This window comes from Dendrobates tinctorius, unplaced genomic scaffold (assembly GCF_039654945.1).
Source record: "Dendrobates tinctorius isolate UK_male_01 unplaced genomic scaffold, ASM3965494v1 ptg000020l, whole genome shotgun sequence".
Classification (NCBI taxonomy): Eukaryota; Metazoa; Chordata; class Amphibia; order Anura; family Dendrobatidae; genus Dendrobates; species Dendrobates tinctorius.
In genome coordinates, this window is record NW_027361688.1 from 19564096 (window position 1) to 19587787 (window position 23692).

At 45.6% G+C, this 23692-nt stretch overlaps 1 protein-coding gene across 2 annotated transcripts; it reads right to left on the bottom strand.

Annotated features, from left to right (window-relative positions):
• Window positions 1-4058: 4058 nt before the first annotated feature.
• Window positions 4059-23692, bottom strand: TMEM263 (transmembrane protein 263). 2 transcript variants are annotated; one of them, XM_073567826.1, is made up of 3 exons: window positions 23533-23692; window positions 16130-16198; window positions 4059-5369 (listed from the first exon to the last, which is right to left on the bottom strand). In XM_073567826.1, the coding sequence occupies exons 1-3, from the start codon at window positions 23540-23542 to the stop codon at window positions 5089-5091; spliced, it is 360 nt and encodes a 119-aa protein (XP_073423927.1). In that variant the 5' UTR covers window positions 23543-23692; the 3' UTR covers window positions 4059-5088. The 2 variants fall into 2 exon arrangements, with proteins under 2 accessions (XP_073423927.1, XP_073423928.1); XM_073567827.1 differs by lacking the exon at window positions 23533-23692 and adding an exon at window positions 23453-23476.

Below are 23692 nucleotides of genomic sequence, written 5' to 3' on the forward strand. Positions count from 1 at the left end.
AAAAATAATAATTATCTCAAACCAAATGGCCGATAAGGAAAAACAAAATACGCAGGAGAGTAGCATGGACAACAAAAACTGGACAATTAAGTTTTCGTGACGAGTTCTTCTTAAAGGGTCAAAATGGACTTCTAGGATTGTCACTTACAATAGGTGGCACTAGAGACCCCGTTTACTTATTTGCACTACAGGGTCTATGCGCAGCCTTTTTTAAATGCATGCAAGGAATACTAGATCCGTCAACAGCAGCTTACTTATGGGTTCCAAGTAGTAAGAACAGCTATATAAATCATTTTCAGGTCCTAGATACTCATATTGTAATGAATGTTAACCTGATATTTTAAAGGGTTGGTCCAGAATATTTTTTTTTTTTTTTTTTTTACCATTTCCACTTTGATGCTTTGTTTGAGTGTGTCAGTGATAAACGAGCAGTCATCAGGGGGCTGAGGTCACGGGCTATAACTAATTTTTGTCACTGTGAAATGCGCACAGTGACAGTGCGCTCGCCGGCTCAGATAGGAAGTAGAGCCATCAAGAGATTGCATGGTCAGTGTGCGTTGTAACATGAATACCTGGCATGCAGAGATCAGTGCCCGTCTCCGCTTTTCCCCTCACACCGAGTAATCATCTTAAGGTCCCGTTTCACTTAGAGACGCACCAGCGATCCAGACAACGATGCGACCTGGTAAGGATCGCTGGTGCGTCGCTAAATGGTCGCTAGTAAGCTGCCAAACAGGCAGATCTCTTCAGCGTCATAGCAACGATCTGGTGATCCGTGTAACGACCTCGGCGGTCGTTGGTACCTTGTCACAGCAGCTATTCTGACGATTCCCGCCTGCTTCCCCGAGTTCTGTTTCACCGAGGTTGCTCGTCGGCGTCAAACAGCGATGCGCGCTGGCCAGCAGGACACCATCTATGAAAAAAATTGCCTAGGACATTCGAGCACAATCAGCAATATCCAGCGGGGGGGGGGTCGCCGCTGCGTGTCACATGTTGCGAGATCGCTGTTGCGTCACCGATTTTGGTGACTTCAGCGATCTCGCTATGTGAGACGGGAGCTTTACACTGCGTGATGACAGTGCGCTCTTGGCGGTTTGTTACTCCTGATTAGAGCTTTCAAGCAAGAGCACTGTCACTGTGCATATTGCACACATAAAAAGGAAGCAGTTAGCGTAATGACGAAATGCAGTGGGGGAATTTTTAATTATTGTATATTAGAAAAGAGATTAGATTATGACAATAAGTAGTAATTTTGAAGTAAAAAAAAAAAAATTTGTTTCAAACTACTCCTCTAACACTTCCCACGGTGTACAACCATGCATACATTTTATAGTGCTCGGAAGCCCTCTGGCTGGAGAAACCCTTCACTTCAGTAGTAATTAACATATGGTGTTACATCAGCCAACAAACACTTCCACATTGAGGACTTGTGAAATTATCCTACAGATTAACATAATATCAATAGAATCGTATACCTACAGCTGTGTTCTGTTCCATGCAAAACATGCAGCATTCGTGTAATGGAAAATGATCATGTACAGAATTGCCTGATGTATATTATCCCAAGCCTAAACAAAAAAAAACAAAAAAAAAAAACCACGGAGTTACTGTACTGAAAAGAATTGCACAATGCTGAAAAAGGAAAGAGCTGAAGAAAGGACTTCAGGGAATGTGTGATGGAAGGAAGATCTCTCTCCACAAGCTCTCCCTCACTACTGTAGCCCACTTTCAACACTTTTGTATTAAATCCATCTCATATTGTAGGTTTTGCACTACAGATAAGATTTTATCTAAATCACCAGCCAATGGATTAAAATGCAAATGCTGGAGGTATAAAAACACTTGTTAATGAAGTTCTGTGATTACAGCAGCATCAACACATACAGCTCTGGCAAAAATTAAGAGGCCACTGCAAAATTTTCAGTTTGTCAGATTTTTCTCTTTATAGGCATTTTTGAGTAAGATGTAAATTGCTCTTTTATTCTATAAACTACTGACGACATGTCTTCGAATTTCCAAGCAATAAATTTTCTATTTTCAGAAAATAAGAAATGGTCAAAATAACAAAAAAAAAAAAAAATAAAAAAAAAAATGCAGTGCTTGTAGAACTCAAATAATGCTAAGAAAACAAGTTCATAATCCTTTAGAAACAATACTAATGTTTTAACTCTGGAAGAGTTCAGAAATCAATATTTTGTGGAATATCCATGGTTTTTAATCCCAGCTTTCATGAGTCTTGGCTGCTTTCCACCAGTCTTTCACACTGCTTGTGGGTGACCTTATGCCACTCTTGGTACAAAAATTTAAGCAGCTTTTTTTTTGTTTGATGGCTTGTGACTATCCATCTTCCTCTTGATTTCATTCCAGAGGTTTTCAATGGGGTTCAGGTCTGGAGATTGGGCTGGCCATGGCAGGGATTTGATGTGGAGGTCCTTCATCCACACATTGATTGACCTAGCTGTGTGGCATGGCCGTGCACTTTACCCCAGCTGCCATCCTTTTGTAGGTCACTTGATGTCATCCTGCGGTTGCTGAGTGACATTCGAATAAGATGACGTCATCCCGGTCAGTGGAGAGTCGTTTTCACCCTCTGCCGGTCTGTAGCTTTGTTGTCCCCAATGTCTACTACTTGACCTTGTTGTAATGGACTGCTGTCTCAGAAATTTTAAGGATGGAGGCAACATGACACTCACTATATCCCTCTGCTAGTAAAGCCAGAATTGACCCCTTTTCCTCACTCAAGACTTTTCTTTTCAACTCCTTTGGCACGGTTAAAAGTTATTTTTTCATTTCTATTACTTTGTGGATATTACTAGCACTTGTTTTGCCATCCTGCTTGTCCAATTGCAAGAAGATTGTGAACACCACAGCAGGGGTTTTTGCCAGAGCTGTATTTGAGAAACAGGATAACTGTATAAGCACAACATATTTTCAAGAAACAGGAGAACTGTTTTGTATAATATAAGCAGGCAGTCTTCTAGAAACAGTGTATAGCTTTTTTAAAGAAAAAAAAATTTGATTCAAAGAAGCAGCTTCCTTAAAAAAAGTTAAAAATATATTATACACACACTCTGCAGGTAAATCGGTTTTCTTACGGTTTACTGAGGCCGGCCATTCATAGACTGCGGCCTGCCGAATGAAAAATTCATCCGAGCAGACTTTCTCTCCCGACTTACCCACCCATACGCAGGAACGCTTAGCCAAGCCTTGTTTTCAATGGAAAGAGGCGCAAAAGCTGATGTCAGACACCTCTTGAACGGCACTTCTATGCTCTCCCCACAATATGGAAATGAGAAGTACAACAATCAGCTCACTGGTGCAGGAGGAAATCCATCATGGACGTGATGCGTGGAAGGCTCCAGTCCAGTTCCTGTGCACATTGAGTAGTAGAAGGTAATAGGGACAATCCAGCATCTGTGAAATTCAGGCACGATAAACTGTTTCCTAAAATTGTGAAGTTTTAAAACCAGGGTATCTAATTTATAAATCACGATGTTACGGTACATGCATGAAAAGATACCAGGTCTACGCGTTTCATGCCAAAGCCCTTAACCTTGGTAGATGTATGAAAAGACACCAGGTCTATTCGTTTCGAGCCAAAGCTCTTTGGCAGATAAAAAGACACCAGGTCTACGCATTCTGACCCAAAGCGCTTACTCTTCAGACCAAGACTCAAAACGCGTAGACCAATATATTTTCATGCATCTACCATGATGTTGTATATACACTCCGATTTTAAGCCCTTTCCAATAAATGTAAAGTTTTCTTACCCGATTTCCGCCGATGCCCGATTCCCTCTACCTGCTAACACTCCCCATATTTGCGTAGGTTGTGAAAAATTAAGATTGCGAGCGGTCAAAGACAGGGGTTGCTGACAAAGCTCTTTAAAAAAACAGCAGAATATGTTGACATGTACAAGCAATAGAAAGTTAAATGGCCTAGTCTACAGCGCCATATACTCTGGGCTTTGGTGCTGCCCCCCTAGGTTGAAAATATTGTGAAAAAAAAATAATTTTCTGATCTCTAATAGTGTAAAGAAACCGAAAATACTAGATAAATATATTTAGGCACAAAGTTTATTTTTAAATTTTCTCTTTCACCATAATTCACAGTTTAGGTGGGCGACTAAGTAAATATCAGAAGGATAAAGATACACAAGGGTGGGAATTCTAGAAAGAAATTCTTACATTTCGGATCTTTTCTTTCCAAAGACAAAGCGAACAGTTATAGTCTATATAGAAAAGAAGCTTCCTACGATGTATAAAAATAAGTAAACTATGACTTTTTTTTTTTTTTTTTTTTGGGGGGGAGATTTCAGCTCCAAGGAGGAAACAAAAAAAAAAAAAAACACACACGAAAGAGGGAGTGTTGACAGTGGTGAGAGTTAAAACCCGGAGCTTTATACAAGAGGCCCTACAAGAGGAGCGAGGGTGGTAGCAGAATCCGTAATTATGTTGTGTACCTGAGGGCGATCTATAAGGCACTAAAGAGGAATGGGAGGAAAAACGTGAAAAATTAAACGTATTGGTCTACCCTCAAACTAATGTCACATACAGAACTACCAAGCACAAAAGAAAAAGGCAAAAATCAAAAGAAAGAAAAAAAAAAAAAAAGTGAAATTTTTGGACATACAAAAATGAAAAACTGAAAAATTTGCATTGATATTATAAAAAAAAAAAAAAAAAAAAGTGTGGATTTTCCGACGAGTGCCACCGAAAGATAAAACACTATATACTATAGAAGTACCAAACTGTAAGTCTACGTGCTGTGAATTTATATACATATAAAAAAAAAAATCTAAAAATACAAAAAAAAAAAAAAACTATAATGGAAACACATGATTTGGTGTAATAAAAGTGTAACATTTGCAGTTTCAATGAACCCTTCATAGTCCGTTCACCGCGTGACTGCCGCAATCCCATCTGTGTGCTCAGTGGGCCGCACCGGCACTACACAAACAAGTGTCTTGGGTGGTGTGATCTTTGCTTGCCCATTCTACAGTTACCAAGTCACTGCTGGGTCAGTCCTTGTAGAAAAAGACAAAAAAAAAAACCCCAAAAAACAAGAAAAATTATATATGCGACTGGATCAATCAGATTTGTCCTTCTTCTTGCTGGAGACTTTACTGGAGACGGCGGAGCCGACGGCAGCGACGCTCCCGGTGACGGCCGACACTCCGCCCTTTACAATGCCGACCCCTATACTAGGCACCGATGTGACGGCTGTCTTTGTCACTTCATAGCTTTTGCCTCCGATCCAGGCGACTCCACCTATGGTGGCACCAACGGCACCTTTGGTTATGCTGAAGATGCCCCCTGTTACACGGGAGATCATGCCGGGCTGAGCTTGAGGGTGGTCTTTAACAGTTTCTGGAAAAGAGAAAAAAAAAACAAAAACACGATGAATGTCTTATAGTAGCCAAGCTTAAATATGGGGGAGAGTTGTGATCATGAACGGCAATTTTGACAGGAAGTGGGAGAAGGAGAGCTGTGATATCTATTGTCAATGTTAGATCCTGTTATCTGCTGTATATAGAAGGTATTAGTCACTGTACAGGAGGAGGTGGTGAGCTGTGACATCTATTGTGAAGGGTGGATTCTATGTTATCTACTGTATTATTATTATTATTTATTGTTATAGCGCCATTTATTCCATGGCGCTTTACATGTGAGGGGGGTATACATAAAAACAAGTACAATACTTGTTACAAACACAAGTACAAACAAGTACTGTATATAGAGGCATCAGTCACTAATGATAATGAGATGACTGCTAAGAAGTGATATCCACAGAACAAGAAGTATCAGTCTACTAAAACATATTTAAACTGCAAGATTTCAGGATTTAAAAAAAAAAAAAAAATAAAAGACAAAATGTAAAAAGTAAAAGAAAAATCACCGCTAGTAAGAGGAGTTGTCATCCACATCCTGGATTTTATAAAAAAAGGCCCAGATTGATGAAAAGTAAAAATAATGTCCACTCCCCCTACAAATCTGCCAACGCTTCTCAGATCCCACACATGTTTCTGTGCATCCCCTTCCTACCTGGCTGCAGGTAGTGATTGGCTGCAGCTGTCATACCCACCACTGGAAGTAAAAAGACCAGAGGAGAACCTAGGCAGCACTGGAAGAGGAGCAGTGGAGCTTATAAAAAAAAAAAAAAAAGAAAGAAAAAAAAAAAAAAAAAAAGTACCGTACTTTTTTTTGCAAAATAATAAAAAAATAATAAATAGAGAGATATATATATCTAGGTTACCGTACTTACCGGTAACAGGATTTTACAGAGCCCATGACAGCACCACCTGAGAGGCGGTATCCGCCCATCAAGGACAGGAAACGTACTGAATAAGAGGGCAGTACCATTCCGCCCCATCAGTTTGGGTTTCAGAGCACCTCCAGACAGTAACACAACCGTCAGCAAATACATTTTTCTTACCACCTTTAAAAGCGCATACCACACGTGACAAAGCGGGGGAGGGAATATAAGGGTGCTGTCATGGGCTCTGTAAAATCCCGTTACTGGTAAGTAACTAAGGCTAGTTTCACACTAGCGTTTATGAGCGCAGCGATGGCCTGCGCACGGCCACCGCTAAGCCCCGCCCCCTGCCGCGCCTCCGCCGGTAGCTCCGCCCACCGGCGCATGACGCTGCATGCGCCCCCTATCTTTATCACAGGGGGCGCAGGCCGTGCGCAGTATGCGTTTGGCGGCGCATGCATCCTTTTGACGGTGCGCCGACCTGCGCCAAACGCAACCTGCTGCAGTTTGGTTGCGTCGGCGCACCGTCAAAAAGGCGCATGCGCCACCAAACGCATACTGCGCACGGCCTGCGCCCCCTGTGATAAAGATAGGGGGCGCAGGGCGCATGCAGTGTCATGCGCCGGTGGGCGGAGCTACCGGCGGAGGCGCGGGGCTTAGCGGCGGCCGTGCGCAGGCCGTCGCTGCGCTCATAAACGCTAGTGTGAAACTAGCCTAAGACATTTCTCTTCTCCCATGACAGCACCACCTGAGAGATTTAAATAGACGAAAAGCACCACAGGGAGGGATCACCGCTTGTAAGACTTTCCTCCCAAAGAATAGGTCAACAAAGGAGGACAGTTTGAGGCGATGGTGGATCTACTCAGACCACGTGGCCGCCTTACATAGCTTGTCAATCGCCACCACCGCTCTTTCAGCCCAGGAGGTCACAATGGCTGTGGTGGAATGGGCTGTCTCAACACCACTCTATTATCTGATACCTGCATACAGGACGATTAATAGATAGGACCTGCATATCACTAACCCTGCGGGCCGACGTCACGGCCACTAGAAGAGCCCCGTCACACATAGTGACGCACCAGCGATCCCGACAGTGATATTACCTTGTCAGGATCGCTGGTGTGTCGCTACATGATCGCTGGTGAGCTGCCAAACAGGCAGCTTCACCAGCGATCAGCGACAGAAGGGGGAAGAAGCGACGCACGTCGCTTAGTTACCCACTGTGTACCTTGGTTACCAGCTCCCTGCACCAGCACGCTGGTAACTAAGGTACACATCAGGTTTCTAAGCTCTGCGCGCCGCTTAGAAACCCGACGTTTACCTTAGTTACTTACCAGCACGCTGATCGCTGGTCTCCTGCCTGTCACACGCAGCGATGCGTGCTGGCCAGCGGGAAACCAGCGATCAAAAAAAAAAAAAAATGTTCTGGCCATTCTAGGACGATCAGCGATAACCGGCAGGAGGGCCGGTTGCTGGTCAGTGTCTCACACAGTGATCTCGCTGGTGAGATCGCTGTTGCGTCACAAAACTTGTGACTCAGCAGCGATCTCGCTAGTGAGATCGCTATGTGTGACGGGGGCTTTAGTCTCTTATCTGACACTTCATGTAGGGGCTCAAAGGGCGATCTTGTCAAGGCTTCCAGGACTACATTTAGGTCCCACGGATGCATCTTTGTAGTTGCTATAGGCCTAGACCTCTGGCATGCTTTAATGAACCTAGCCACCCAGCTATCTGCTGCCAGGTCAAAGTTGTATAGAGCCTGCACCTTAATGGTGTTGGTGGCCAGGCCCATCTCCATACCCCTCTGAATGAATTCTAAAAACCATCTGATTGGGACCATACCCCCAACAGAATGCCCAGAAAGTCAAGAACTTTGCCCTTATCCTGCCATATATCTTAGTTGTTATAGGCTTCCTAATCTGCATCAGGCTAGCGACCAAGGACGGAGTGAGCCCTGTCTGTACTAGCAGAGCCCTCAAAATTCAGGCTGTCAAATGTAGACCTGAGTTCTGAGGATGTGACACTGGGCCCTGCTTGAGGAGATCTGGAACATCCAGGAGAACCCAGGAATCTGCCAAGGACATTCTCCTCATCCATGAGAACCATGGTCTCTTGAGCCAAAACGGAGCAATGAGGATGACATCAGCTCTTTCCTCCCGAATTTTCCACAGAACTGCCAACACTAACTCAGGAAATGCATAATCCAGTTGGAAACCCCAAGGAATCTGTAGTGCAGCTATTGCAGTAGCCACACCATCATTGATAGTGCAAGTTGCGGCTATTGCCGGCTTTAATGAGCCTGCCGATGATTCTAAGGCTTGTTTTAAGACCTCTGCCTTCTTATCCAAGGGATCCCTGAGAGTTCCTAGGTCCTCAAAGGGAACTGGAGATCTTTTGACTGACTTAGCAACCGAGACGTCGATCTTTGGGTTCTTCTCCCATATGCCTGCGTCTTCCTCATAAAAAGCATATTTCCTTTTCGAAAAAGACGGTAGTGGCCCTTTCCTCTCCGGCTTTTCCACTCTCTACTATTGAGCAGTTTGATCTTTTCATTAACTGGAATGGAGCGCCTCTTCCTCTGATCCAAGCCCCCAAACATTATGTCCTGGACTGTTCTGATCGTCTTGGGATCAGATATGCCCATAGTGGACCTTATTGCCCTGACCAGCCTGTCAGTAAAATACCCCCACCCCCAATCCTCATCAGAGGAGGATGAATCCGTCAGGTCCAAATACTCCCTCTTAAATTCTACTGATCTTTCAGACTGACAACAGTAGTTCTGGCTTTCCCTCTTCTCTTTACCCCATCAGGTGTTTTATGGACTCTTGGACCTTCAATCTAATGATGACCTTCAGGTCCATAGCGAAACCGGGGGTTTCTTCTGAGATTGTCTGCTGTATACACCCTGGGCAGAGTCTCTTATTATAAGTGCTGGGTAGATCCCCCCTTGCACAGGGCACACTCTATTGTTCCGCTCTGAACTACGTTTCAGAGGCCTTCCGTAGTAAAGGAATACACAGAGAAAGGGGGGGACTGTTAATACAGTGCATTTTCACGTAGATCACTCACCATTCAGCTGATTAGTCTATGGTACTGGAGACGGAGGATGCTCTGATTTTGAAGAACGTCTCCCCCTAAAGGTGGGTTTGTGACCTGTCTTGCTCTTCAGGCTGGGCTGGTCCTGCTGCCTGTAAGACTGCCAATGCCGATGCTGTTGGCAGTGCTGAAAAGGCTCCTGTGTCAACTGCAGCGAAGAAGATGGTGGCAATGGGAGTGGCGGCTGCTGTAGTGGCGTCGCTGCTGCAGTTCATCCATGGTTTGGATTGCTCCAAGAAATGCCACCATCTTCCCGTGTACTTCTCCTTAAATTTCGCATGGACCCACCCACCTCTGGCTACGGCGTGTTGCGAGCAGGGATCCCCTTAGCCCTGCACACACGCAGTCACGGATGGCTGCTGTAGTCCCCAACGCGCTACGTCAGTGGGAGCTGCAGGATATATCCTCCTACGTCCCGTGCATTCCCGGGCAGCCTCGCTTTCCGGCGCACTCGGCTCCAGGACACGCCAGCTTCCTCCAGCGTCCAGACATGTGCAAACCCAGAAGCGGTTCCTGGCGCACAACGCTGGGGCGCTCCTGCAACTCCCAGCACGTGCAGACTTGGGACCTCGTGTTGGCTTGGAGACATTTGCCCAAGAGGTCTCAGCCTGCAACGGCACTGCACCAACCTCCCAGTCCGCGTCACCTCACCCGCAGACGGCATCCCACACTCCTGGACACTCCCCCAAGGTAAGTGTACTGCAGGTTCCCACGAGGACAGGAAACCGAACTGATGTGGAGGAGAGATACCGCTTTTTTATCCAGTAGGTTTCCTGTCCTGGTGGGCGGATACCCCATCTCAGGTGGTGCTGTCATGGGAGAAGGGGGGGGGGGGGGGAGAAAAAAATAAATAAATAAATACTTTAGGGGTGGACAACCCCTTTAAGTACATTGCCAACTACAAACACCATTGTTTTGAGGCCCGAAAGCCTCTAGTTATTTCTTAGAACATCTTTATAGGGATGAGGAGTCCCTTCTCACAGCCATAAAGTGAAAATGAAAATTCCACCTGCAGCCACCTCAGGGGAGTTTACGGAAGACATATATACACACACACACACACACACACACACACACACACACACACACACAGTACAGACCAAAAGTTTGGACACACCTCATTCAAAGAGTTTTCTTTATTTTCATGACTATGAAAATTGTAGATTCACTCTGAAGGCATCAAAACTATGAATTAACACATGTGGAATTAATTAACAAAAGTGTGAAACAACTGAAAATATGTCTTGTATTCTAGGTTCTTCAAAGTAGTCACCTTTTGCTTTGATTATTGCTTTGCACACTCTTGATGAGCTTCAAGAGGTAGTCACTGGAAATGGTCTTCACTTCACAGGTGTGCCCTGTCAGGTTTAATAAGTGGGATTTCTTGCCTTATAAATGGGGTTGGGACCATCAGTTGTGTTGTGCAGAAGTCTTTGTATTATGGCAAGAAAAAAGCAGCTGAGTAAAGAAAAACGAGTGGCCATCAATACTGAAGGTCAGTCAGTCCGAAAAATTGGGAAAACTTTTAAAGTCTCCCCAAGTGCAGTGGCAAAAATCATCAAGCGCTACAAAGAAACTGGCTCACATGAGGACCACCCCAGGAAAGGAAGACCAAGAGTCACCTCTGCTGCGGAGGATAAATTCATCCGAGTCTCCAGCCTCAGAAATCGCAGGTTAACAGCAGCTCAGATTAGAGACCAGGTCAATGCCACACAGAGTTCTAGCAGCAGACATCTCTACAACAACTGTTAAGAGGAGACTTTGTGCAGCAGGCCTTCATGGTAAAATAGCTGCTAGGAAACCACTGCTAAGGACAGGCAACAAGCAGAAGAGACTTGTTTGGGCTAAAGAACACAAGGAATGGACATTAGACCAGTGGAAATCTCTGCTTTGGTCTGATGAGTCCAAATTTGAGATCTTCGGTTCCAACCACCGTGTCTTTGTGCGACGCAGAAAAGGTGAACGGATGGACTCTACATGCCTGGTTCCCACCGTGAAGCATGGAGGAGGAGGTGTGATGATGTGGGGGTGCTTTACTGGTGACACTGTTGGGGATTTATTCAAAGTTGAAGGCATACTGAACCAGCATGGCTACCACAGCATCTTGCAGCGGCATGCTATTCCATCCGGTTTGGGTTTAGTTGTAGCATCATTTATTTTTCAACAGGACAATGACCCCAAACACCTCCAGGCTGTGTAAGGGCTATTTGACCAAGAAGGAGAGAGATGGGGTGCTACGCCAGATGACCTGGCCTCCACAGACACCAGACCTGAACCCAATCGAGATGGTTTGGGGTGAGCTGGACCGCAGAGTGAAGGCAAAAGGGCCAACAAGTGCTAAGCATCTCTGGGAACTCCTTCAAGACTGTTGGAAGACCATTTCCGGTGACTACCTCTTGAAGCTCATCAAGAGAATGCCAAGAGTGTGCAAAGCAGTAATCAAAGCAAAAGGTGGCTACTTTGAAGAACCTAGAATATAAGACATTTTCAGTTGTTTCACACTTTTTTTTGCTAATTATATAATTACATGTGTTAATTCATAGTTTTGATGCCTTCAGAGTGAATCTACAATTTTCATAGTCATGAAAATAAAGAAAACTCTTTGAATGAGAAGGTGTGTCCAAACTTTGGTCTGTACTGTATGTGTATATAATATATAATTATGTCTAATTCCATGGTTGAATAAGGCTAATGAGATTCAGAAGATAAAAAAGTCACTTATTTTTGCTTGTGATGCAGCCTTCAGTTCAGTGAAATGTCAATGCAATGTCCAATTGAAGTTTTTTGGGTAGATATTTGAAGGTATGGAGATCCCAAATATGTTTCAACGGGCGCTGTATAAATCCAAATGCAGCAAGTCTATGAAAGAAAAATCAGGAAGGAATTTTGGATGCTACAGAAGTGTTAAGAAAAACGGAAGGTCGTTGTAAAAATGAAAACTACAAGAAAGTTAAGTAGAGGGATGCACATCCGGCTCCTGCACCTTTCCGGATTCCCGCTGCGATAATATCACATTCTGCAGATTGATAAACACGCCTCATTAGAAGTGGACGATAAACTCCTGGTAACATCAAAGCCATTTGTCTGGATGGAGCGCGCCGGCTGGACTCACAGTCTTCCTCGCCTCGAGCTCTTCCCACAAACTTTCATCTCCAGTTCAATCAGCGCCATCTCAGAACCTGCCTTCCGTGGGCACAGCGCACAGTTCCTCAAAAGCAGGTCTGCATCTGTCACATCAATAACACAGACGGCACACTCCGCTGATCGCGGAACGGGGGCAGGTGGCGTCAGGTGCGGCAGCTCCACCATTAAAATACATCTGTCAGAACGTGTTTCATCATGGAGGAGTGCAGCGCACCTAGACAGCTCTGCTGTATTACATAGTCACGCTGCGCATTATTGCCTTCCAGTAATAGAAAAAAAAAAAAAAAAACACAGATTTAAAGAAGCAAAATCTACTTGAAAGGCCCAAAAGCTAATGGCAGATCCACTGCCAGGGACGACCTACTGTAGATCGGTCATGCTATTTAAAGAGGACCCATCACAAGATCAAAAGTTGCCAGTTTTTGGTCTTACGTCTCCCTGCTCCCCTGAATTTTTATGCTTTTTTTTTTTTTTTTTTTTTTTTTTAAATCCACCCTTTGGTTCTGGCGATATGGGCCTTTATATTTAGTGCTCATTTCTATGGTAGTTACAAAGGGGCGGAGCTCTCAGACTCCTCTGGGGCGGGTCTTTAGGCTCATAAAAAAGTTTGCATCTCTGGAACCATAGGACGGATTTTTAACAGAAACAAGTATAAAGTAAGAGCAAAGACAGGCCACGTTACACCTGATGAAGAGCCCTCATTAAAAACACCGGTACTCAACCTAACAGACTGGCAAGCATGCTGGAAATCATAGAAATGGGAATACACTCCAAATTACTATTCCCCCTTCCTTACAGGCAACTAGTACTTAAGGCCCTGTCACACATAGCAATCTCGCTAGCGAGATCGCTGCTGAGTCACAATTTTTGTGACACAACAGCGATATCACCAGCGAGGTCGCTGTGTGTGACAGCGATCAGCGACCGCCCCCCCTACCGGGTATCGCTGCAGGAAAGGCCAGGACTTTTCTTTGGTCACTGGTCTCCCGCTGGCCACCACACATCGCTGCTTGTCACAGGCGGGAGACCAGCGATCTGCTGGTAACTAATGTACACATGGGGTATCCAAGGAACGTGTGTCCCTTAGATACCTGATGTGTACGTTAGTTACCAGCTTCCTGCATCAGTGCGCTGGTTACTAACGTGCACAGTGATGCCGGGCGCTCGGCGTCACTGTGCTGATCGCTGGTGAAGCTGTCTGTCTGACAGCTCACCAGCGATCACATAGCGATTCACCAGCGATCCTGACACACTGATATCGTTGTCGGGATCGCTGGTGAGTCGCTATGTGTGACTCCAACCTTAGGGTCATATACCCAATAGCCATCAGCCTTAACTTATCAAACGTTGCTTTTAAAATTTGTCACAAGATTTTACAACAAAAACAGCATCAATTATTAATATAGATATACAAATCCTGATGAGTCTGATATACTTGCTGTGAAAATCCATACTGCAATGCCTGCATATTCCTTTATGACAGTTTCTCTCAATCTCCGCCGATCTTACCGACTGGCAGCACCACAGTGTCCCTCCTCCCTGCTGAGATCTCACACTACTCTGTATAATCTGCTGATGTCAGTCTGTCCGGGAAGGTAGAACCTGAGAATGTTTAGACTTGTGAGCCTTTTAATTCTATAGCTGGATTCCTAAACTGATCATCGAACATAGTCATTCTGACATGGATTTTCAAAGCAAGCACACCAGTCTCACCAGGTCTCAGATCCATTTAATATAATAATGTATGCCGTTTGCACTGTGAAATCTGGTGGCAGGTCCACTTTAAAACAGCGTCAGTCATTATTCAAAAAGTAAAAGCTAGAGTAGTAGTGGTAAGATTATTTTTAGGGAAGGAAAACAATCTACAAAATACTACAATTGAGTAACCTGAACATTTCCATCAATATTAATCTCTAAGGGCCCCGCGATGCTGCCACTTGTACAGTAGGTTACAGTGCCCCAAAATAGCCCCGTCACCAGGAATGCCATCACACCTGATAAAGTATCTGTACGAGCCCCAGACGCCGGAACAACCTGACTCTTATGTAAACAGGTTATTTCCATATTCCAGACGTGTAACACTAGGTCATAAGACCGCCACGTGGTGCACAAGAGCTCTTCAAAACAGGTGACGTTTTGCAATGCACAATGCTGGAAGTCAGTTTAACCCCTGCCGGAAACATGGTGGGAGGCAAGGACAAAAAACACAAACTCTCCACATGCCTGTACGCCATGAGGACACAGTACATCGATCCCTACATGTCTATACGGTCAAGGCCAGGGGAGCAAACACCATCCCTTTACATTACAAAGTATGACCACATCTAGTGTTTGCTCAGTCTAACCCTGGGTGTCCCAATTTCCATTTGGTGGGAAGTAAAAGTTTAACATTCCCAAAACGTCACCTGTACCGATAAATCTGAAAAACTAATCCCTATAGTCATGGTGGCCACTAGAGCCAAAATGATTGATGGCCGCAGTAGTCCATTGCCGCCAGGACAGAGCCATGCAAACCATCTCCTACCTTCCTGCAGCCCTGTTGTATGGCGACGACGCACCAGTTACTTATCAAAAGAGGAGACTCGCAAATCTTTTCATATAAAGCTCTCAATCAGGAGACTGCAGGGGACGTCACTCTGCACTGACCACTCCCCTGCCCTGTGTTTCTGAGAGCTCCGCCCACGAGGAGGCAAAGTATTGGGTACCTGCCATTATAATTCTCGCAGCTCTTCAAAGAGTCATGACTCCTACATGACCATCATCCCAAGTATTTTCACATGGCTCTTCCTGCCCTCTACATAGCGCTAGAACTTCCACACTCAGGGCCCCCAATACAAATGACATGAAAATGGTCTGATTGGTCAAGAAAAAAAATTGCGTGTTTGGGACAATGATTCAGGCAGTGCTGAGATTTGGTAGATAAAAAAAATAAAATCTTATGAGAAGAATGTTATTAGGCAGTCGGTGGAAATGACCGATTGTTCACTGGTACCGGCGGACCAGCAGACAATCGTTCAAATTTTATTTAATGTGGCTCCCTTAAAAAAAGCGATTGTTGTGTTAGGGCTTGGAAAAAAAAAAAAAAAAAAAAAAAAAAAAAAAAAAAAAAAACACACTTGCAATTATTTACAAACTGTTGCCTAGGAGACCGACCACCGCTGATCTGAAGCAGATTGGGAATAATAGTCAACAGTACCCGCACCACTGATCCTGGCCAGCTTCAAAACAGCGCTTACAAGCTCGATAAAAAAGAGCTTCTGAGCACTGCGCATGTTTTGCTGTCTAGCAGAGGTGGTCGGTCTCCGAAGCAACGAGCAGTATATATATAATCTCCTCAAGAACAGCGTTTCATCACCCGAACTAACGTCGTCACAGCAGCCGTAACACGGAAGCTATAACGGCACCTACATTACGGGTGTCCGAATAGATTCTCCTGGATGGGAATAAGACTTCATATCTTTAGTGCCCTTTTCTCCGGGTAGCGGATGGGTGGTCTTTTTAGGGCTCTCACAGTAAAGCCCCCCCTCCATTCTAGTATTGCACCGTATATACTATAAGTACAAAGCGTCGGAGCGATCCAAAAGCCTTGATAAGAAAACGGACATGTCTTAAAAGTAAAGAAACGTGTCATCACCCTCTGGCGTCTCATCCCGTAGATAGGCGGGGACGTCGTCTTCTGCCTTATCCGTGTGGTTCATCGTGTCTGGAAAACAGAAGAGGAGAATTATAATTATGGCCGAGGAGGAGGAACAGGAGGAGGAGACAGAACGAGCAGAATCTCTCAGCGACATTATGCAAACACTTGCAAGATGTGACTAGATTGCCGTTTGCAGCGCGGTGACTTCCCCCTCCCCAGAGATGCTCAGCGAACACCAGCACAGAACAGCCGATGCCGCGTACAAGCTGACGATGGATCGTCCTCATCAGTCGGAACCAGCTTTTCTGAGGCCCTGAATGACCCATTACAGAGCACTGAGGGACAGGGGATTAAATCTTGCTCCCGTGCCGATGCAAACCCAGGCATAGTACGGCACGCTGCTTTCTCTGAAGCCACTGTAGTATACAGTGTACGCTCTTCTCATACACACCATCCTGCCTTTCCCGCTCCGCACAAGTCACAACCTGTTAGGTCTCCGCAGCCTTTATTAAAACCAGTCCCGGCATTGTGGGTTCAGGGAAATCGTGGGAAATGTAGTTTGAAAAGCAACGCAAAGTGTCGATCTCGGCCAGGGTTATATATGGAATGCTGGAACTTTTAGTTCTACAGGTAGTAAAGTGCTTTCTTAGCAGATAAGACATTATAATTACTTCTCCCGGTCATTACAGTGAATATTGGATGTGACCCAGCTTTCCGACAGCCTGAATGGAAGATGGGCCCAGGAGTGATAGTACAGGGAACATAACTAAGCAGCTTTGGAGCCTGAGAATGATACTTAAATACCCCCATAGAGGCCATTGTTGTCACCACAGAAGCCAGATTTGATGCCACACTGCTTTCTCAGAGTCCTGAATGGCCGACCTGTTCAGTAATCCACCTATGGAGGAGCAGTGGACAGAGCAATGTTTTCCCTGATCCCATATAAGTAGATTTGCCATTTAGGCATATAAGAAAGTAGAACATCTTTGCAGCAGGTTGTCACCCAGCTTTCCTACATCCCAGAATAGCAAGTATATACAGTAATGAATCTTTAAAGGGGAAGAAGGTGCAATGATGTAGGCCCTGATCCCATGACACAACACTAGGTAATCACAAACTACTGTGTTCATATTGTCATCACCCAGCTTTTCTAGTGTCCTGAATGGCACAGATGTAGAATAACCTTGCCACAGAGGAGGGGAGAAAGAATGAATATATATTATACTTGTCAATCAGGAGTATGGGAAAACTGAACTTGGCTAAGGTTATATTGGTTGTCACCAAGCTTTTCCAGAGTCCTGAATGTCAAATTGCTACAGTAGAGCTTGTATGGATGAGCAGATCACTGCAGATCTCAGGTTAACAAATAGGAAGATATGCCACTCAGAAGAGGAGTGCTGCTTTTGTAGTTTTATTGGTGGTCACCCAGCTTTACTATGGTCCTGAATGGCTGACCTGTACTGTAGAGCAGCAACAACATACGGTAACTAAGCAAATTTGCCATTCTGACGTCTGGGAAATTTAGGTAAACTCCCCAGCGGTGGCCATGTACTAGCTGTCATCCTTCTTTCTTACACTGCAGGATGTCTCCATGATCCCCTGTAACTACATATCTAAGCAGTTTGGGAAAGCTGGGTGAACACCCTTGTGACAGCAATATTAAAAGCGACCGTAAAGTAGGTAGATTTGCCAATCCGGAATCTAGGAAAGGAGGACACCACTGCAGTGGCCAACTTTAGCCTGATCCCAGACTCACATATTAGGAAAGTAGATGTCGGTTGTCACTCAGCTGTCTGAGGGTCGTGAATGGCTGTTCTATTAATAAGACATCTATAGATCTGCTTAGTAACGTATGAGATTATTCGTAGCCAATCTGCCATCGGAGGCGTCTGTCCGGGAAAGCCAAGTCAAGAACCGAGCAGCAGCCATATTGGCTGTCATCCTACTTTCCTGAAATGCAGATAGATACAGTAGAGCATCCATGGCGCAGCAGAGGACTCTCCTGCTCCGATATATTAGGTGTTTTGCCATTCAAGAATTTGGGAAAGCTAGGCGAGAACCGTATACGGTTGTCTTATTAGTGATCACCCTGCTTTCCTAAAGTCCTGAACGGCAGACTTGTATAGTGCCATGTCAACATAGATCTATGGATGAGCAGATACAGCAACTCTTCCTAATCCTATACAACTAAGGCAGATTTTTAATTTATGAATTTGTGAAAACTGGTTAATCATCCCCGCAGTGGCCATACTTGATGCCACCCTTCTTTCCTAGATTCCTGAACTGTTGCTAATTGGAAGAACAGTGGATACAACAATATATTCCCAGAACCCGTATGACAACATTACTAGGTAGCTACACCATTCAGGAGTATGGTGGAACAACCCTGTACTAGAACACGCAGCTTTCTTAAAGTCCTGAACGGTAGAGTATATTAGTGCGGTTATAGAGGACGCAGTGATGCAAAAAATGATCCCATCCTATAAGGTAGATATAACTTCCAGGAGTCAGTCGAGAAAAACTTATAAATACTACCCCTAGTAAAGGCCATGTTAGTGGTCACCCATCTTTCCCATAGTCCTGAACAGAAGAGTATAGTACTGTGGCTGTAAGGGATGCAGTAATGATAACATAGGTATATTCAGGAATGTGGGAAAGATTGGTGAATCCCCTCATAGCAGTCATATTTGTGGTCACCCAGCTGTCCCACAGTCATGAACAGCAGTGCAGCTATAAGGGATGAAGTATTGATACCATAGGTATAATAAGGAGCCTGGGACAGATTGGTGAACCCCTTTATAGCAGCTATATTGGTAGGAACCTAGCTTTCCCAGTCCTGAACAGCAGTGCGGCTATAGGGGATGGTATCAATACTGCATAGGTATAATCAGGAGCCTAGGAAAGATTAGAGAACCCTCCTTGTAGCAGCCATACTGGTGGTCACCCAGCTTTCCCAGGAGAACATCGGCAAGTACAGATGACCAAATCTAAACCTCCTGCATCGTAGCCATCCACACACCACATCCTGCTACATATACCCACATCTGCGGGACACCACACGTCACAAGCACCCAGCGCTGGCACCGTAGTCACGATATGACCATGGTTTTTAAAGCCACAGAACAAAAGACTGTACAGGATTGAGGGAGGAGGCTGGAGGACAGCGCGGCTCCTCTACCCTCCTGTGACGTGGCAGAGGCATAGACCTGATCCCTGGCAGCCCGGCCACGCAGCGCAGCAGCAACACGTCCATGTCATCCCAGGGGGGACGCAGAACAATTCACCTCTATGTACAGACACCGTGCAGTCTGCAGGAGGAGGCTCCACCCTGCGCCACAAACGCCCATTATCCCCCCACCGCCAAGTATTCAGGTGCTGCAGGTTTAACCCTGTTGTCACCTTCTTCCGGTCGGATCTCAACAATATGCAAAACATACACATCAAGCCAAGCCCGCCCCTTAAGTCTGTTCTGATCATAGGAGGGTCCCAGCTGCTAAACAGAGAAAGCGAGGGCCAGATGATGACTACTGTCATAGCCCTAGGCCAAAAAACGCGAGATGTCTGGGTCATAGCGTTAGGATTTGGAGGACGGCCTGAAACGCGTCGGAAAGATCAATGCACCATCATAAGCATCCCATTAAAGGGGTACGTCACTCTAAGTAAACGATCACTTGTCCGCTACATAGGCGATTATTGCTAGGGTCCCGCACACCGACTGCCAGAATTTGCAAGACTGATACCAGCAGGAGCTGAAAGCCCCCCGCAGCACGACGCATGTGCAATCAGCGGCACCATTCAACCTCTTCTGGAGTCAATCTTGCAACAAGGGGTACCTGCACTGATAGGCCAAAATACCCCTTTAAAATTTCATCAAAGGCTAAGCTACCTAGGGAAATTTATTTAAGGGTATGTGCACACATACTGAAATCTGCTGCGTTTCCGCAGCGGTTTTGGCTCTGCAGAAACGCAACAGATTCTGCTGCGTTGTACGGTACCTTTATTTCCAATGGAAAAAAAAACGCTGTGCACATGCTGCAGATTTTTCTGCGGTTTACAATCCGCAGCATGTCAATTCTTTGGTGCAGAAACGCTGCAGTTTTACACCTCATCCATTATGAGGTGTAAAACCGCAGACAAACATTTTCTCTACAAAATCCGCACACCCAAAAAACTACGTGTGCACATTCTATGGATAGAATGATTAAAAAAAATAAATGAATATATTTACTTTACAACACCCCCCACGGATCTGACGCAGTCCCTTCTGGAGGTCTGCTCACTTGGTGGCAGCGATGGCAGTTTTTAGTGCTGCGCTTCGTGCGCATACATCCTGCGCCCCTATCTTTAACATGGGGGCGCATGGTCTAGCGTATGCACGCGTTTGTATGCGTTTTTGTGCACATGCGGTTTTTAGTAGTGCGCGTCGGATGCAACCTGTTGCATTTTGGGTCCAGCTTGGCTCAAAAAAAAAAAAAAAAAAAATCACATTACAGTCTATGGGAACGCAGGCGTGCACATGCCTACGTTTAAAATAACATGCGTTTTAAGAATTAACATGGCTAGAAACTGGTTAAAACGCATGCGCCTAAAATAAGCAAACGCATACAAAAAGTATGATGCGTTTTTGTGCATGCGATTCTTTTGCGCACGAAGCGCAGCGCTAAAAAACACTAGTGTGAAACTAGCCTTACATACGTTTCACAAATCCGGCCGATATCTCTGTGGAGGCATTGGAAGGCGAATAGGCCTCTGTTCATTGTTTTTAATCAATCTACGCCAACAGGAGAAAAAAAAAAAAAAGTTTTACCATCGTACCCCTTTAAGAGTTTGCTTTGCATGCAAGCCACCTGTAATTTAGGATTTGCAACACAAATTAGATGCAAAAAAATAAAGTAGAATTTTTTTTTCCAGAAAAATGTAAATTTGCAGCTTCACAAAATTTTTTCTTTTTTTGCAAAAATAAGGTTGCGGTTTAATCAACCAAACACGGGAGTAAGGGAAGGAGGAGCTGCAGGTTTATTTTGCATGCCGGCATGGAAGGGGTTAAGCGTATCCATCATACACGCCATTGTGTGATGCCGAGCCATGTGTGTACATACAGTGCTCGTGTGTGTACGGCTCACATGGCAGCGCTGCACAAGGTAATGCGCTGATATGCAACCTGTGGCTGCTGCACATAGCATGCTGGGAGTTGTAGTTTTCCATCGGCTGTAGAGGCCACAGATAGGATATATTACATTAGTGTTCTCCAATTTGGGGGTCTCATCCTCCCAAATCAATAGTTTATCAGACTACGTCTACAGCAGTCAAAATTATCAGTAAGGAAGATTTCCCATAGAACAACATGAAAACAAATTCTCTGCAGGACCCAGCGGGAGTTCTGCTGAAGCGGACTTAAGCCCCCCACACATTAGTATAACGTTGGCAAGACCTTTGAAAGTCAGTGAGCTCGGCCAATAGTCTAATGTGTATCTGGGCCTCCTGACTGCTTCGGCAGAAGTAAGGATCCGACATGTCCAAGCGCCCCTTGGACACGGTTTTGGCCAAAACAATAGCTGAAGTTCAACTGAAAAGGACTCAGATCCTCATGGATAACCAGACATCCTGGGATACAGCTGAAGTGGACTCAGTTCACCATAGCTAACCAACCTCCTGGGGTTCAACTGAGGCGGACCCAGAGCTAACCAGGCGGCTTGGGGTTCAGCTGAAATGGACCCAGATCCCCATAGCTAACCAGGTCTCTTGGGGGTTAAACTGAAATGGACCCAGATCCCCATAGCTAACCAGGCCTCTTGGGGGGTTAAACTGAAATGGACCCAGATCCCCATAGCTAACCAGGCCTCTTGGGGGGTTAAACTGAAATGGACCCAGATCCCCATAGCTAACCAGGCCTCTTGGGGGGTTAAACTGAAATGGACCCAGATCCCCATAGCTAACCAGGCCTCTTGGGGGGTTAAACTGAAATGGACCCAGATCCCCATAGCTAACCAGGCCTCTTGGGGGGTTAAACTGAAATGGACCCAGATCCCCATAGCTAACCAGGCCTCTTGGGGGTTAAACTGAAATGGACCCAGAGCCCCATAGCTAACCAGGCCTCTTGGGGTTCAGCTGATATGGACCCAGAGCCCCATAGCTAACCAGGCCTCTTGGGGGTTAAACTGAAATGGACCCAGATCCCCATAGCTAACCAGGCCTCTTGGGGGTTAAACTGAAATGGACCCAGAGCCCCATAGCTAACCAGGCCTCTTGGGGGTTAAACTGAAATGGACCCAGAGCCCCATAGCTAACCAGGCCTCTTGGGGTTCAGCAGAAATGGACCCAGTTCCCCATAGCTAACCAGGCCTCTTGGGGTTCAGCAGAAATGGACCCAGAGCCCCATAGCTAACCAAGCCTCTTGGGGTTCAGCAGAAATGGACCCAGTTCCCCATAGCTAACCAATCCCCTTGGGGTTCAGCTTTAATGGACCCAGCTCTTCATAGCTAACCATACTTCCCCCTTGGGTTCATCAGAAGTGGACCTAGATCCCTATAGACAACCAGACCTTCTGGGGTTCAACTGAAGGGGACTCAGACCCCCACAGTTAACCAGACCTCTCTGTGTTGAACTGATATGGACTCAGATTCCCTGAGCTAACCAGACCTCCTGGAGGTCTACTAAAGAACACCCAGATCTTCATACCTAACCAGACATCCTGAGGTTCAACCAGAAGAGAACCTAGATCCCTATAGCTATCCATACTTGCTGGGGTACAGCTGAAACAAACACTGGTCACTATAAAGATAGCATGACCACCTAGGGTTCAACTGAAGTGGACCCAGATTCCCATAGCTAGTCAAACCTCCTGGGGATCAACTGAAGCGGACCCCAATAGTTAACCAGCCCTCCAGAAGTTCAACTGAAGCGGACTCAGATCCTCAGAGGAGGCCTGCAGGATGCCATTATGTACCCCTTACCCCCAATGTGTCCCTTCCACCGCTGCAGACAATCCACATCATGTGACAAGCACTCCTCCAATCACAATCCCTCTGGGATACGTAGCGCACACCCCGACATCTGCCATTTTCAGTTGCCAAGATGGCGACCACAGCGCCATTCACCTGATAATTCACTATCTGGGCGATGCAAATGGCCAATGAATGCGATTTTTGCATTTTAAAAGAAAAAAAATAAGAATAAAAAGGTTTTAGGGGAATTTTGTATTTTTATTTTTTGCAAAAATATCCAAACAAGCCTAACAGGAGGAGAACTCCTATCCTCTATGGGGACTACTTCCCCCAATAAGCCCCGAATATTGACCCTTGAGCGCACGAGATTATTTACCCCCGGGGACATGTAGGTGCCGTCGCACTGCTCCAACCCACGTCACAACCCGCGCACAGTTCGGTGTGACCGCCACTCACCGGTAGACATCACGTATCACCTCCCCGTATGGCGTCTCCCTCCGCCGCTGCTCTGCTTTACCTCTCCGCCGCTCTCTCACTTCACTCTGGCCGCTGCAGACGTGGCGCCTGACGCATCCTTCCGCTCAGCCAATAGGAAAGCTCGTAGGCGTCAACCAAT

Coding starts and splice junctions, on each gene's coding strand:
- TMEM263 (XM_073567826.1), bottom strand. Junction 5,370..16,129: donor ACGGGATGAGACGCCAGAGG/GTGATGACACGT, acceptor TCTCTTTTCCAG/AAACTGTTAAAGACCACCCT.